At 43.3% G+C, this 16,369-nt stretch overlaps 1 protein-coding gene across 5 annotated transcripts; it reads right to left on the bottom strand.

The window, feature by feature from the left end:
- Positions 1 to 1,447: 1,447 nt before the first annotated feature.
- On the bottom strand, positions 1,448 to 14,696 carry LOC120896182 (protein SCAI). Of its 5 annotated transcripts, none has more exons than XM_040300129.1 (11): positions 14,448 to 14,696; positions 11,133 to 11,440; positions 10,751 to 10,981; positions 10,498 to 10,638; positions 7,369 to 7,512; positions 7,161 to 7,294; positions 6,896 to 7,084; positions 6,575 to 6,773; positions 6,445 to 6,506; positions 4,362 to 4,562; positions 1,448 to 4,280 (listed from the first exon to the last, which is right to left on the bottom strand). In XM_040300129.1, exons 2-11 carry the CDS (start codon positions 11,411 to 11,413, stop codon positions 4,036 to 4,038), a joined length of 1,827 nt encoding a protein of 608 aa, XP_040156063.1. In that variant the 5' UTR covers positions 11,414 to 11,440; positions 14,448 to 14,696; the 3' UTR covers positions 1,448 to 4,035. The 5 variants fall into 5 exon arrangements, with proteins under 5 accessions (XP_040156063.1, XP_040156065.1, XP_040156066.1 ...); XM_040300131.1 differs by having other exon boundaries at positions 7,369 to 7,497; XM_040300132.1 differs by having other exon boundaries at positions 10,498 to 10,620; positions 14,448 to 14,694.
- Between the last annotated feature and the right edge of the window lie 1,673 nt (positions 14,697 to 16,369).

The raw sequence follows: 16,369 nt of genomic DNA, 5'->3' as shown, positions 1-16,369 counted from the left end.
CCATTCCATTGCTAAGGGTAATGTGGGCGAAGAGATGTTTGAGGAACATGCATGTGTGATTACTGTTACTGTTACGTTCTACCAACACCACACTTTCTGTATTATTGCGTATTGAACAACACACAGACGCGTACACGCTCTCACATTGGGTTCGATTTTCGTTAGACAGGTGATGCGACATAACACAATTAAGGGGTGAAGGAAAGGGAAGGGGAGGGGGAGGTGTCTATCGTTTGTCTGTGGCCGCACGTCGATGCAAAACTGTGCGCCAGCCCGTTTGGTGTGCATCATCTAAAACCAACTCCTTTCCTTCTCAGCACTACATTGTTCTCTATACGTTTATAGTCGCTATTTGACTTGTGTGTGTGTGTTGTTGTTGTTGTTGATGGGAGGAAACCGAAACAAGGGTAAATACGGATTTCGGGGTTTCCTTTCCACTATACACCGTTTTGTTGTTTACTGCAGTATATATATATATATATGATGCAAGCTCTGGCTAGTTGTACATGTAACCTAGCGTAAAATAAAAGGGGAACGTATCAAGCAATCACGATTACTACTATATATATCGTTCAACTTCTCTCTTTTTCTCTCTCTTTCTCTCTCTCTCTCTCCCTCTCTCTTAGTATTTCTTTATGCTTTTTGCTCTCTTTTCTTTTCCGTTTTTTTTTCTATTTGACTCTTTTTCTTTCCGTCTTTCATTCTTTTCTTGGTTGTTTTCTATGTTTGCTGTGTTGTGTCATTCATTCGTCTATACTATATTATAATTCCCTACCTACACCATTTATGCTAGCGGGCTTTTACATACTTTGCTTTCTGCTTTTCTATGTGTGTGTGTGAGAGTGTTGTGTTTCTTTCTGTGTTTTCCATTCCTCGTCTCATCAACCCAGAAGCCGAACGGCCGTAGGAGTTTGATAATGATCGCGTTCCGATTTCTTTCTTCTTTTACTAATGTATGGCGCTGTTTTTTCTCCTTTTCTTGTTGTTGATATATATATCTATATGTATATAATTTATTTTGTATGTGTGTTGTATATATATGTGTGTATATACCCCTAAATAACCTTACAAGTTTTGGTTGTTTTGGTTGTTGTTGTTGTTTTTGCTGGTTTACTTTCTCTCTTGCTGCTGTTCTTCTGTATTTGCCTACAGTAAAGAAAGAAAAAGAGGAATAGCAAAAATCCCCTTTTTCTTCTCCCATCATAGGAAGGTCTCCTGGAAAATGTGTTTGTGTGTGTGTGTGTTTGGTATAAGTGTTTTATCTAATCACCATTATAGTATCCCCAAAACTGTGTGTATATGTGTTTTTGCATTTGGTTTGGATTTTCACTTCTTTTCTTCCAATCTTTTTTTTTCATTCCTCTTGCTATCTTATCATTTTGTTTTGAGTATTTTTTTCTTACTCTTACTTCCACACTCTTCTTCCCTTTCCTTCCTTTTTCTTGAGTTTTTTTTTTTCGTTTAGTTTTGTTTTTTTTCCTCCTCTTTGTATGTTTTGGTTTTTGCTTTGTTTGTTTCCTACTAATGAAGCGAAATAGCGGCAGTGATCACACGTTTATATATTGTCCAAATATCGGCTGGGTATCTTCTTAATGTAGTAGCTTTATGTTGCCAGTGTTCTTTTGTTTGTTTGTTTGTTTGTTGTTTTTATTCCTCGTCCGTTGTTTACCAATTATCATCCATCCGTCCTTTTTTTGTTTGTTTCGCGTTTCGTTTTTCGTGTCTCGTGTTTCGCGTCTCGGGTCGCTTAAACGTTAAACCTAAAAAAGTATCCACTCCTACACTACACTACTACCACCACCGCCACCCATCAACCAGCGCCAGTGCTCCCGGTGCGCAATGTTATCAGTTGGCATCACAGTAAGAAGAGTGTGTTAATCTTTGTGTGTGTGTGTGTGTGTGTGTGTGTGTGAGTGTCGGGAGTTTTTGTTGCTGTTTGCTTGTTTCCTATGAGTATTATAACTAATGTGCCACGTTGAGGCGTCTTTGGATCGCTAATACATTTGCTGACCGAGGGGACTAGAGTGTGACTAGTTTTTAGTAAAAAAAAACGAACAAACATTTGAACAAATAATTTAAAAAAAAGGTGTAAAACGGTTAATGCTTTTCAGTAGTATAAAACACATAAATTAAACAAAAGCAAAAAAAAGTTCACCGTGTTACATCTTAACAGGAAAACAAAACCTTGCAAAGGCATTGTGTGTATGTGTGTGTACCTTTGCGTTGCGCTGCTTTGTCCTTCTGTCCTGTACTGTTCTGTTCTGTTCTGTTCTGTTCTGTTTCACCTCTGTACGGTGTGTCGTATTTAAATTTTTCCTATAATACGTTTTTGTTTTCCTCTTAAGCATATATGTATATACGTTTTCCGTTTCTTGCGCCGTAGTTTTTTTTTTCTTCTTTTTTGTTTTGCCCTTTCAATAAGTACCGAGACTTTATCGCACGCTGTTTTCTGTGTTTAAACCCACCTGCTTCGCTTTGTTTGTTTTACACTAACTTTACCACTAGCTCTGCTGTTCATTCATTCTTTTCCAACTCTTCTTCCTGCTCCTCTCTCTCTCTCTTTCTCTAATAAGTATTTTAGTTTCTCATTGCGCAAGCGGATGTTGTGTTAATGTAGGTATATGTTTTGTTTTTTTTTGTTGGTATTTATATATAAATATAAATATGTTTATATATAAATAGATAAACTTTGATATATCTATACTCTCTCGCGAAGGTTTTGAACCGCACGTACCCCACCATACACAGCTTGATGATGATGATGATGATGATGCGTCTCCATGGAACCATTGAATATGATGAGGAGAGGGCAAGGAAAGGAGATGAAGTAAAGGAATGGGGAAGAGCAGGAAAACGGGAATCACGCCTTGGTGGCATCACACTTTAAACGTGACCAACGAAAAGAGCGCGACTCCTCACGACTCGGAACAACCGCAGCCCTAGTAACAGGATAGTAGTGTTATGTGTGTGTGTGTGTGTGTGTGTGTGTGTTGCTGCTTCATGGCTTGCTTTTCACATGTTTCAAACGTAAAGCAATGGCTTTGCCACATAATGTCATGGGATTCTTTTGCACAGGACGTGGGACGTGGGAGACGATCTCAGTGCGCCTGCGGAACGCAGCGGGATGTTGAATAAACAACCAAAGTGTCCTCCGCATCGCTTCACACTCTCACACACACACACACACATACAAACACACAAACACGCTTCGCCTTTCTGATTGGTTCGCGTATTCGTTTCCGCAAGCGTACGCGTATGTCGCGCCCGAAGGAATGTCGCATATAAATAGTGTAACAAGTCGCATAAAAAGCTACAAATATATATATGTATATACCTTGACCTATGAACCGAAATGGCTTAGTGTGTGTGTGTGTTCTTTTGTTTTAAGAGGAGCATTTTTTTTAAAGGGATAATATATGTGTATATATATATGTATATAGCGAACGCAAACGAAATTATTCCCATCGTTCCCCCAAGAAGAACACGTTGTGGAATGCAACAAGCCTTTGTTTTTTGTATGTATGTATGTGTGTTTAAGTGTGTGTGTGTGTGTTTTAAACTAGCCTTTTGAGTGCGCACTTACTCTGTTGGCCACTCACGCTCATTAATACTTGGTTTCTCTTCCTATTTCGAGCTGTCTCAAGCCGGGCCCCACGTCTGCAATGGGCTACACAATAGTTTGTTGGTTGGTTGTTGTTACTGTTTCTTTTTCTTTCTTTTTTTTTGGAAGCGACGTATGTTCCACCCCCCTACCTCCCCTCCCCATTTAACTCAGCAAATACTGGCAGTGTAAACCACCAGTGGTGATGGTACGGGGGCAGCACGCACCAACACCACCGTCAAATGTAGACGCGCAACGTTTGCGCACCCCGCTAGTAGCGTCAGCGCGCACGCAGTGAACGCACCGGAAAGCACGTGGATGCTGGCGCACCACAGTAGAGCGGGATGCGGTTGCTGTTGCAGTGTTGGAGTGAATCGTGGATCGTCGTCGCTGCCGGTTCGGAACCGCGCACTGGTGCTCGCACCGTACGTGCATCAATCGCCTTCCGGTCCCTCGACAAAGTGGCCCCTCACGTCGAGCGCGGTCGCCAGCTGCAGCACGATGTGGGCGAGCGACGGATGCTCGAGCAGCTCCGGCCCGGGCAGGGGGGGTTCGCAGCGCGGCCGCTGGTGCCGGCCGCGGAAGCCCCGGTGTAGGCGGAGCGCCACGTCACAAAACACGAACCGCAGTATGAGCGTTCGCAGGAAGTCATCGCCGAAGAATTGCACGTACGATGAGTCTGTTCAGAGAGATAGAGAGCGAGAGAGAGGCACGAATAGGGGGTGATGTTGTACAAATTACGTGTGTTCGAAGCGCTTACCTATATATCCAATGCCCTGCTCGATCTCGTCCATCCGGCAGCGCGTCACCAGCCGGGACGCTTCGGTCACGAACCGGTCCACATAGCTCTGGCATCGCTCCCAGTGATGGATCGGCACGTCGCCCACGTTGCAGATGTAGCACATGGCCGTCATGGGCGAGTGCAGGAACAGCGTAAACAGCGAACCGTGATGCTGCAAATCTGTAAGAAGGGCGAGATGCATGAGCATGTTTTTTGTTTGTTCGATACATGTTGATTTTAAGTGGATGAGTCACTGCGGTGGCGAGTTGAATCTTCTCAATACTTCAAGGGTCTCTCTGTGAGTAAACCTGTTGGAACACCTTTGCTCCTTAAGTGGAATGAACGACATCCGGTGCTTCTGAGATGCAATATCGTTCCAATTATTATTCAAAAGTTCCTCTGAACGACATTCTATAAATCGTTCATAAATTTCTGAGGACGATCTCTCCAAAAATCTACAAGTTTCTACAAACGATCACTCTAAATAGCGATTAATCGATCATAATTAGTACAGGTCCCCGAGATACGCGGACCTTTATTCAGGATATCAAATTAAATAATTTATTTAGTGACTATATCCCAATCAGAATCCCAATCGAATCGCAAACGAATCCCAATCCTAATCGAATCACAATCAAATCCCAATCGCAAAGGAATATTTTAAGTATTCAAATCCTACAAACGGGATCCGATCCGATCGAATCTTTCTAGGGATTGAATCTTCGAATCTTCCAAATCCTGAATCTTTCAACACTATTCTGAACAAATAATAGACAGTAATTAATTCTCCTTCGTTCTCCATAAGTGATTGGTTGCAAGATATTTAACCAATAGATTCTTACTTATAGTAAATGCTTCTACTTTTCCGCGTTAACTATTGTCCATTTGTTTGTAAACGCTTTTCCATGAAACTGTCAAAAGCGTGCTGAAAATGGCATCCTAGCAACGGGCTTTGCATCGACCTCTGCTATTTAATACAAGGTCTTTGAACATCCATGAAGAGAACAGGTCGATGCGTTTAGATTAAATTGCCAGAAAGCCATGGGAAAATTTTGACAGTTAAATTGAACATTGTTTAGCGATAGACGTTGCTGCGGAGTGAATGAGAGTTTTGTTCAGCATTTTGCACTCATTTGCTTTTAGAACAATAAAAGATTTAGAATCCAATTAGAATATTACATGACTGATACAATTCAAGGATCTCATTTTCGTTCATTCGACGCCGGGTTATAAGCAAAGGACGGTATATTGTACCAGTGTGTACCGATTGGATGTTTCATATTACTCTCAGTGTTTAATTGAAAGTTAATAGAACTTCTTTTACCCAGTTGGAACATGTACTGTGCTGTTTCATACCTGTTAAACTTTTCGTTCTTCCAGCAGGACCGTTGCAAGCGGTAATGATTCGTGGTCACGGAATGGCAAAAAAAAAGGTTATCATGGTTTCTGAATACAGAGTAGACTGCAATTACTTCTTCTTTGTTCTCCAGAAGTGATTGACCGCAAAAAAAAACCAATGTAATCTTCCTAATAGTAAATTCGTCCATTTTTCTGCGTTAACTATTAGCCGCTTGTTTGCAAACACTTTTTCATGAAACTGTCCAAAGCGAGCTTACGTATGGGATTCAATAGTACATGTAAGGGAAACAAGCAATAGGATAACCCTGTATGAACGATCACTCTTGATCGATCACAAAAATGAACATGTAATTAATGAAAATGAATCTAAATTAAGTAATGAACAAAACTGAATTGCAGCAGTTGTTTACGATCACGACCGATCAGTTATCAGAATGCCTACTACACTGGTAAATGTTTTTAATCAATGACAAGAAGTTCGGCCTTGTAGAAACTGGCACGTCTATTGAATATTACACCACTATGCCAATCCGACCTCGATTACATTTTCATCCACGGTTACTCCGTTCCTTTCAAGCAGTGAACGCATCCATTTCTCTTTTTTTTTTGGAACTCTTTCCATCACTATGAGTGAAGATGATTTGGTTGTATGAAGATTCAACTCCCTCGCGTAATGCACCCACGAAATGTTACTCACACTCACCTTGGTAGTTGGCAGGAATATCCTGTGGTGACATGAGTATAACTAACGGTTGACCGAAATACCTAAAACAAAGCGGAAACAGTTATTAGTACACGGTGGAGCAAAGGGACCGCTTTTGCGCGGCAGTTACCTCGGTATGTGCTGGAACACGAATGAATTGTCCGAATCAATGATGATGAAGAGAGGCCGCCGCGTGTAAGGGTACAGATCGCCCGGATACAGACAGTGCGGTTCCTTGTAGCCGGCGCTCGATTTGCCCCGCACCGACAGGCCACCGTCCACCGCGTCACGCTTAACGCTCGTCGCCAAACCGCCCAGTTCGTAACCATCTGGCCGGCGGCAGAAGAGAGAGAGAGAGAGAGAGAGAGAGAGAGAGAGAGAGAGAGAGAGAAAGAGAGCAAGGTAGAGTGTACAGCTAAAAACGACAGTTAACGCGGGGAAGTAGTCTTACAGTCTTGCGGATGCTTCGTAGTCGAGAAGCACCCGTCGGCGGACATGTACAGCAGCAGCGCACCGCCCGGTGGCAGCTCCTTGAACCCGCTCGACAGAAACACCATCAGCTGGCTGAGCGACGGTTTGTACAGCAAGTACTTGTGTGGGTTATCACGCATCGTACGACGATCACCGTTCTCCACGTACCCTACAACAACAAAAATAATTTGTGTTAATGCATCGATCGATTTGGGGAGGGAAAAGTAACCGACCGCGGCACTTACCCTTCGAACCCGGCACACCGTACGGCATGCGGCTGGCCGCGGGGCTCGCATCGTGCGGCCCACCGTGCGCCATCGGATGGCCAATCATCGGGTGCATCGCGTCCGTCGGTTCACGTTCCAGCGTTTGCAGCATCCTGGTTGAAAGATAAAACACACATTAATGGAAATGCCATCTTGCGGGCACAAATTTTTCGCGCCCAAAACCTACCGGAACATGTCCATCGTTAGCTCGGAGAACTTGGCCTGCTCGCAGGCCGACCCGACGATCAGGATCTCCTGCAGGCTGAGCGTCATGTGGGGCGTCCGTTCGCAGGGCGGGGTGGTGAGCGGGCTTAACCTGGAACCAGAACCACTTCGAATTCAACACGGGGTGAAGTTACCTTCTTCCGTACGGGGAACGACGAATGGCCCGTGCTTTCGACTACAATTTGGTCACCCTTACTCGTGTGTGTGTGTGTGTGTGTGTGTGTGTGTGTGTGTGTGTGTGTGTGTGTGTGTGTGTGTGTGTGTGTGTGTATGTGTGTGTGTGTGTGTGTGATATGAATGTGTATGTCGAGGATCATGTTGTTATGCTGTTTTGGTTTTGAGTGCAGGTGACCGTGTGATTTTACAATGACACTAGGTGCGCAATGGTTTTGTTTTTAATGTATTTTGCCCTGTATACTTGTACGAGGTGAATGACTTTCATGTATGTATGCGTGTACATCTGTGTGGGTGTGGGTGTGTGTGGCGACGACTGTCTGTCTAAATGAAACGTTCAAATGATTCATGAAACGTGGAAATGTCGCATGGAATGCCAATGATCACGTGGTCAATTGATCGGTTAACGCTTAACCACGATCGCCGATAGTAGTGTCGCGCTACGATCGACTTTTGCCAATCAAAAGTGTTGTTTGCGTGTGAAAGTGAATTCTGTTCTTCTGTTTTGTTGCGTCTAATGACTTTCTAAGAACGAAAAAAGGTTTTAAAAACGTTTCGCTTTTCTGTTTGTTTGTTTAGATTAAATTGTAACTGTAACACACTACAACCGAAAATTGAACCGGAAAAATGTTCCAACTTACTCGATACTCTGTGGCAGTGGAAGGGAGAAAGGGCAAGTGGTGTCACGCAATGGGGGTTGTCGAGAAATTGCAATATTGTTACTATCCCGGCACTAATCGGCGGCACACGCGGCACGCACATGAATACATACATGACCGTGTTTGGGCTTTAATCGTTATTTGAAATTAAATCGAATTGGAAATCGAAACTTAAGCAACGGTCCACGAGTCGTTGTTGACGAGTAGAAATAAAGGGGACAAGGGGGGTCTTTTTTTTCTTCGTTTATCGCGCTGGTTGTACACACTGTAAACTTGTGTTAACAAAATTGTTGTTACTGTAAAATTGGATCGAAGCAGGCTATTGAAGCGACAGAACGTAAGTACAACGTGCGAACGATGGAGCTCGAAGATGAAGGCGCAATGAGAATGGGAGCAAAGGCGGTCGTCGTGCGCGCAAGGATGATCCAAAACATGAAAGTGAACGGGCCAATATTGAGAGCGTTTTTTTTCTTCTTCTCTACTTCATCTTCATCAATAATTTCGTCATCCACCATTCGTCAGATTATTGTTTTTTTTTTCTTTTTTCTTACTCATCTATATTGCTTGTAGTAAGTAGTAAGAGCAAAGCAGAGCGCAAAAGGTACGCAACGCAATTTTAGTGAATTTTGCACAAACTTCCGTGTTGCGGAAAGGGGAAAGGAAGCAAAAAAGAGGCCAAAATCGGGGGGTGTTTGCGTACAAGCGACACACAATCCACCATTACTGGGGGCCTGTTTGCTCTTACTCTGTGTCTTAAGGCTAGGTTGACTTATGTACTAAAGAATTTTGTTATTTTTTTGTGGTGGTAATTATTATAGCAGCACAACAGAACGGAAAACAATAAAGCTCGAACTGGTTCAATACAGGTAATACAGTACAATAACTAACCGATTGGGAAAATGAACACAAACTAAAACTGCAATTCTGAGTAACAAAAAAAGGGAGACAAAACTGAGACAGAGAACGAGAGGGAGAATTATTAACCAAATAACTAGCGCGGATGATAGCGGTAGAAGGTGTGCAACTCGCAACCAGTACAGAGGATTAAAGAAGAAGATTACAGCCAATTACAATACGTATTATGATGGAATGGTAGGTGAGACAGACGATTTCGCTTACGGAAAATGTACATTAGTTGGGGTAAATTACAGTTACTGTTACACATACACACACTTCTTCAACGGAACTGATCGGGAAACATGATCAAAGTTGTTGGTTTCGAGCTTTCGAGCTTTGCTATTGATATAGAGAGCTTGCAAGAGTTAAACTAGTTGTTAAACAGAGAGGAATCACACACCGAGGTTACAGTAAGTTTACACAGTGTTTTTGTTTTGTTTTGATACTAAAAGAAAGAGTAAGAGAGAAGAGTTAGAGCTTGCTTTTGGTATTTACTTTGTTTAGCAAATGGATGTGTACTGTAAGGGTCAAACGGAGCGATAGAGCGTTTAGGTAGGTGGGGTTTACATGTACTATTCCTTCCCATTTTGTTGTTCGTTCGAGTTATTGTGGAAAGCATTCTACTATTATGAAGAGCAGGTAGAAACGGGGGGCGAAAGGGAGGGGTTAGCTGTTAAAATAATCAAAAATAAAGTAAATCTTAGCAAAACCGAACGCTCCCAACGTAGCAAAACGGCATCGAGAATGCGTATAAAATATTTTTTAAATGAAAGCGTAATTTAATTACTTCCAAAAGTAAAAAAAAGCGAATGCCACAAACTGATTGCGATTAGTATTACCTAGTCTGTTGTATCAACTGCTACCTTTTTCAATCCAAGCACTTGTTTTAATTACTTTACTTCAATATGGATACTTTTTTAAACTTTAAAATCTAATTCAACTACTGCGTTTACGTCCGATCTATCCAACTCTTATTGGAAATTTGGCAAACCTTCCTAATATTTCTCTTCTGTAATCTACTAATAACTGATCCATCATTTGCCTTTCATGTAAAGGCCAAATCAGAAAAAGTTTCAGCGCAAACCGAAGCACGAAAGCGCTTTTTGAAAGTACAAAAGTACAAACTTACAAAAAAACAAAAGCACAAAAAGCACAAAGCAACAGAATAAACAAATAAACGTTAAGCATTGCACACAAAACGCACAAAAAATAAGCGAGGCACAAAAAAAGGTAAAAAAAGACGAAACAGAAAACAGTTAAAGGAGCTACAGAAGTAGAAGCGGTAGAAGGTAACAATCGGAAAGCACGGGCCTAAACAGCTACGCTACGGTGCTACGGTATCGCCGGCGGGCGCAACTCACCTGTGCGACAGTACGATCGGGTTGGTGTCGGCGTGCAGCACCGCGACGGCCGATTCCGCCTTGATGAATCCCTTGATCTCCTCCAGCACCAGGGACCACTCCAGCTGGTCCTCCGGCTCGTACCTAAGGTCGTGCGGTACGCTACGTTTAAGTTTATTGTATGATTACGTTTTTAATTGCGCAGAAAATTCCACCGATTGCTGCCAGCGCACGGCATGGCAGTGCCCCCGACCGCCCTACCCCCCTTACTTACGTGGTGGTGTATTCCTGTATTTGTCGCTCCAATTCGATAACTAACTCCCGCACCAGCTTCATCTTCTTCAACAGTAAACAAACAACAATAAATCTAGCGTAGTAACGGAGCTTCTTCACCATCAGATCCGGCCGGTCCTCCTTGATTGCTCGCGAGTAGTAAGCGCGCCCCCGGATCGCCGCGTAAAACGAGTACGCCTCATTGAGATAATTGGTTTCGCTCGTTCTAAGGCTGTCGGTGAGTGTGTGGCAATGAGCCAGTGTGTGTGTGGGGTAGGAGAAAGAAAAAAAACATAGAAAATCCAACAATTAGCGTCCTGACGCGCGAAGGGTACGGAAGGGGCCCCTATTTCCCTAGGGGCTGCGGGTGCGGCGGTGCTTACTAATAATGATAATAGAGTTGTCCAATTTTGCTAGCTATTTCTCCGATTTGCCATCGCTTTAAACCATACTTAGAATCTAGGACTAGTCTATGCTGCTGCTGGAACTTCCACAGCTTGGTGTAGACGTCGAACGTGCGGCCAAAGTACGCCTGCCACTGCCGGTGCCCATACTGGGGCAGATCGCGGAGCCCGTTGAACAGCTGCTTCGACTTTTCGAGCAGGTGGCAAAATTCCAGCACTATTTTCCTATCCTGTTCCTCCGTTGAAGCCATCTTAACCATGCCGCCTACTGTTCATTGGTAAGCTAGCTGTTGTTTCACAGGGGGGGTTGGGGGGGGGGGGGGAGGGGGAAGTGATGGAAGGAGAGAAAAAAATGTAACGATTAGGATGATTGTTGGTAATATAGTTTTATATAATTAAATTCAAATCAAATACTTTACATCGGCACAAAACATTTAATGTAAAATTAATGATTTTCCATAATAAATTGTGATCACATTCAATTTTTTTCAATATTTAATACAAAATAACTGTCATTTTGTGAACATTGAGACACCAAATGAAGGATAGCCGAACACCTCGATCGTGCGATCACGTTCAACTTTTACAAAGTACCAGGCGCCTCCTCCATGCATCCACGAACACGAGCCTCAAAATTTAAATGCAAAATTTCAATTTGATTGCTGAAAGATCTCAAATTCTTTACCCTTGTTGATCGCACACAGAAAAAAGACCAATAGCTAATTTCTTTTAAATTATTGTAGCATAATTTTACCAAAGAAGCGGTGAAGTAGTGAATTTAATTTTAAAATTGATCCACTTTCAAGCGACACGTGCGAGGCGCTTTGTTAGGTTCAACCGCTTGTAATCATAATGTGTAGAGTAAAATATGTTTTGAAATTTCTAATAAAATGTTATTTGCACACAAAAATTATATATGATTAAAAACAAAATCCCATTTTTCGTTAAAAAGGCGTCCCGCGAAACGTGTTGCAATTAATCGACCAGCATTCACACACACACATACACGCCACCACCACGCTCCACCTTCCGCAACGACGTGTGAAAGCCTTCTCAAATCATTTGCCACACACACACACACACACCACACACACACACACGTATTTCTTTCTGTGGGGCATTGTGTTTCAGCAAAGGAGGCACAGCCACCAACACATTGAACACGCTGCACGCTGCGTTGTTTCTCCCCATTGCCCCACGGTAGTAGTAGTAATAGCAGCCAATAGTAGTAATAGTAGTAGTAGTAGTAGTAGTAGTAATAAATAGTACTACCAAGTAGGCGGTCCACTTTGCGTAAAATAAAACAAGTGCGAGAGAACTTCAGTCCCCACTCCTTCTCCCTCTGCTGCACTTTGCCAATGCACTTTGCTGCACCGATTGCAAATGTGCATGTGGGAAGGCGTATTGTCTACACACACAAGCCGCTGCACTACACTGCCAATCACCATTTTCCCACCCAGTTGGCGTGTACGAAAACAAATATTCCACACTTTTACTAGTACTTTTGGCGAGAAAGCGAGCGAGATTATAAATGTTTACTCCGGACGGCCTCCACGCGCACCAGCCAGGGCTCTCGGATGCATGTGCTTGTTTCCCGCTCCCTGCATTTCCTTCGCAGTCCAGGCCCAACCCCGCGCGAAGTGCAATAGTGCAACAAAACACACAGAAGCACACACTCTCACACATTTATCCTTACACCTTTAACCACACACACATACACGCTCGCGCACGCATACGAGAGAGAGAGAGAGAGAGAGCAAGGTACCACACGGTGTGAGAGTGAGACACCACACGCTCTGCTGCAACCTCTAGCTGTAGAGCTGCATCACATGCGCGCCCTCCTCTCCTTGCTGGTTTGCTTTTCTTATCAGCAGCAGCAGCAGCAGCAGCATTAGCACAAATAATCCAGGCAGGCAGGCGGCCGATACCGTCCAGGACTTTTATCACCGTTCCTTATCACTTGCTTCCCTATACCAACCAGGCTTCCAGTCAACCTTTTCCCCCGCAGATCGCACGTTCGAACCCAACTTCACCATCACTACATCTCGCACGTTTCAGTGATTTGTTCTCTTCCAGACACTGCGGAAGTTTGTCCTCATCAGAGCACGGCTGTCACATCTGTCTCGCTTGCGCGCCTGCTCACACACACCTCTTTCACTAATACACTCCCTTCGCACCCATCATCATCATCATCATCATCAGCAGCAGCAGCAGCGCCATCATCAGCGCCATCATTGGTCATTGGCAGCATGAAACAGCAGCCCCAGCAGAGAGAACGGGTGGGGGGGGGAGGGGTTGGGTAAAGAGGGGGGAGAGAGAGAGGGATGTGTAAAGATTTGGTGCAAGTCAGCACTGTCAGGGACCATTCAAGCAACCATTGATTTTATTTTCACACGAGGAATCCTTTTTTTCTTTTCGCCTTTTTTTTAAACGGTGTGATCACTGTGCGTACCACCATATTTTTTCACCCATGCGTTTCATTTATTGTAACTTTTTTGCGGCTGCTGCTACTGCTTGTCCTTTTTCCGCAAAAAAAAGCCCTCCATGAGCCGCAACCATGCGCGCAGGGGCACAGTTCACGTGCGTCGAAACGGCGAGGGGTTGGTTAATGCGCCTCGCGGGACAGGACATCGAGAATGAAATGGCACACAGACACACATGCACGCACCACACACATACACAGCATATAGCCACACACACACATACAGCAAGCGCTGGCCGCGAGCCTCACAGAAATACTCTCTCCACTACTTGGCTCGTGACAATATGGTACGCCTGGTACTGCCGTAGTAGGTAGGCATCATCATCGTCATCATCATCATCATCATCGTCACCAACACTATCATCATCATCGTTGCCACCAATACCATCATTCTCTTTGATTCTGCAAGGATTGCATCTGAAATTTTTGCACGGCCTGCTGCACGCCCTGATATGCCCAAGTCTCTCACCACCTCTCATCCACCCTGTACGCGCAACCTTTGCTCATATGCCCAACTGCACCAAATTAATTGTTGTTTGATATATCGATTCGCAGCACAATTTTAACACCAACTTCATCCATGTTGCAGTAAAGAACAAAAAAAAGCCTTAAATTCACCAATCACCCCTACTGCAATCCTGCGAAACATCCCCGTGGGGTAAGAAAATGGGAGGGAGGGTAAACTGCCTGGCTGGAAAACACACCAAAAAGGATAGCCCACACACACAGACACACATACGACACACGGAGACCAGAAGGCACCACAAAGTGGAGTTTTTCAGACGCGCTCCACGGCAGCAGCGCACACTTACAGCGACCTAATTTCTACGCGAATAACACCACCGCCGCTTCCGGGTTTGCGCTAGCGCTCGTTCACTGCCAATTATGCTACTTTAAATATTACTTTTAAAGGTTTTCTGTGTAAGGCAAAATCTATGTGACTAGATTCGGAGTGAAAAAACTCGAAAACATTACACTGTGGCTAGGGGTGCACGGCCATCCCGGCTGACAGTACCGCTGTGCAAACGGGCCGAATGTCCTTGCGAGCGCCGCGCCCCGGTGCGCCGATTTTGACGCACGATCTGTCAAGCTCCGTTAGACAGGCGAGTCCGTGAGCCAGTGTAGTTGAGTATGGGGAAAAAGGGAAAACTTTTGGGGTAAAATTAGAGAAACCATGTGGCAACACACTATTTGTAACGAGTGCTTATGTACTATTTATCCTAAGCAAAGGATATACGCTAACACTAAAAATGTATGTGTTAACTCCACTAAACCACCACAAACGAGTTCTAAATATCTCAAGCTATCAACCTAAGAGTAATCTAGAAAGACTTCGCTTAGCAGACGATAAACCACTGATGTATTCTAAAAATAGCAAACGGTGGCGCCATCTGTTGGTGGGATAGCCACACAGTGGAGTTCTCTTCACTTTGAGTTTTATATTCTCTTTGTTCTCCTTCCCTCTGTACTGGTGTATGGTTTCGCATTGAACTTATGCTTCTCCAGAACTAAAACGACGATATTATTTTTTAGATATCCCAAGTGCCACAAATCCACTAAACGACCACTAAACGGCTTCTAAACGACTTAAGTTCTCTACCTAAACGGAATATAGAAAGACTTCGTTTAGCAGACGACAAACGACTCATGCATTCTAAAAATAGCGAAAAAGCTGGTGGCGCTCTCTGTTGGTGGGATACCCCAACCAGTTGAGCTTCATCGCTTGGAGGAGAGCTTTCTGATTTCCTCTGTACTGTTGTATGGTTTCGCATTGAAGTTATGCATCGCTAGAACAAGAACGGCGATACGATTGTTTAAATACTAAACTCCAACGGAAACCACCAGCACTGTAGCAAGTGAGATTTAAGTAATGGTCATTGGTGTTGATACCCACGTATCTGACCACACGACCATTCATATAGATTTTTGCTCAGAAAGTTAGAAGGCTATATAGGTCATGATAAGATGAAACTTGTCGAAACACATGGCAAGAAAAGGATAGCAATATAATGATGAGTTGTAATACGCCATCTATTGATCAAACCAATGAAGCTGTGGAGCTTTCATTTTTTTCTATGGATATTCAATTTTCCAGTCGTTTAAGCTTAATCTGTGGCGCATGGGATCCATGTATCTGACCAGGTTGTCATTTTTATTGATTTTTGCTCGGAAAATTAGAAGGGTATATTATAGGCCATGATTAGATGAAGCTAAGCTGAACACATTGCAAGAAAAAGACAACAATATAATGATATGTAATAAAATGCCATTAAGCAATTCAGCTTTTTTGTACAGTACCTGCTGAATAAAAAATAAATAAAACGCCATCTAGCCAAGGGCCACTGATTACGCTCTATAGTTTCACCGGTTTGTTCAATAGATAAAATAGGTGATTTTCAGAATTTTGGAATTGCATTCACCGCACAAAATATCACAACAGCGCTATCATAGGCAATTATAGGCAAGGTAGTACCGCGTTTGGACTAAAACAAGAATTGTGACGAAATTACTGAATAAAAATTAATAAACAAAGGTGAAGTAGATAGACACATATATCTTAGCTACATTATTGCTTTTATATTTTGTAAATTGAACGCATTTTACAAAAGTTATAGCCCCGTTTTATTCTATTTTGTTCAGTAACATTTCAATTAAAAAAATAAAAATCCTTCTCAAAAAGTGCCTTATACGGCACGGTTGTTTGCTGCTCCGTGTAATCGCTGCTTAATGTGCA

The sequence above is a fragment of the Anopheles arabiensis genome, chromosome 2 (assembly GCF_016920715.1).
Source record: "Anopheles arabiensis isolate DONGOLA chromosome 2, AaraD3, whole genome shotgun sequence".
Lineage (NCBI taxonomy): Eukaryota > Metazoa > Arthropoda > Insecta > Diptera > Culicidae > Anopheles > Anopheles arabiensis.
This window is presented reverse-complemented; position numbering and strand designations above follow the sequence as displayed.

Coding starts and splice junctions, on each gene's coding strand:
- LOC120896182 (XM_040300129.1), bottom strand. CDS start 11,413: ATGGTTAAGATGGCTTCAACGGAGGAACAGGATAGGAAAATAGTGCTG. Junction 7,513..10,497: donor CCGATCGTACTGTCGCACAG/GTGAGTTGCGCC, acceptor TTGAATTCGAAG/TGGTTCTGGTTCCAGGTTAA. Junction 7,085..7,160: donor CGGTGTGCCGGGTTCGAAGG/GTAAGTGCCGCG, acceptor TTGTTGTTGTAG/GGTACGTGGAGAACGGTGAT.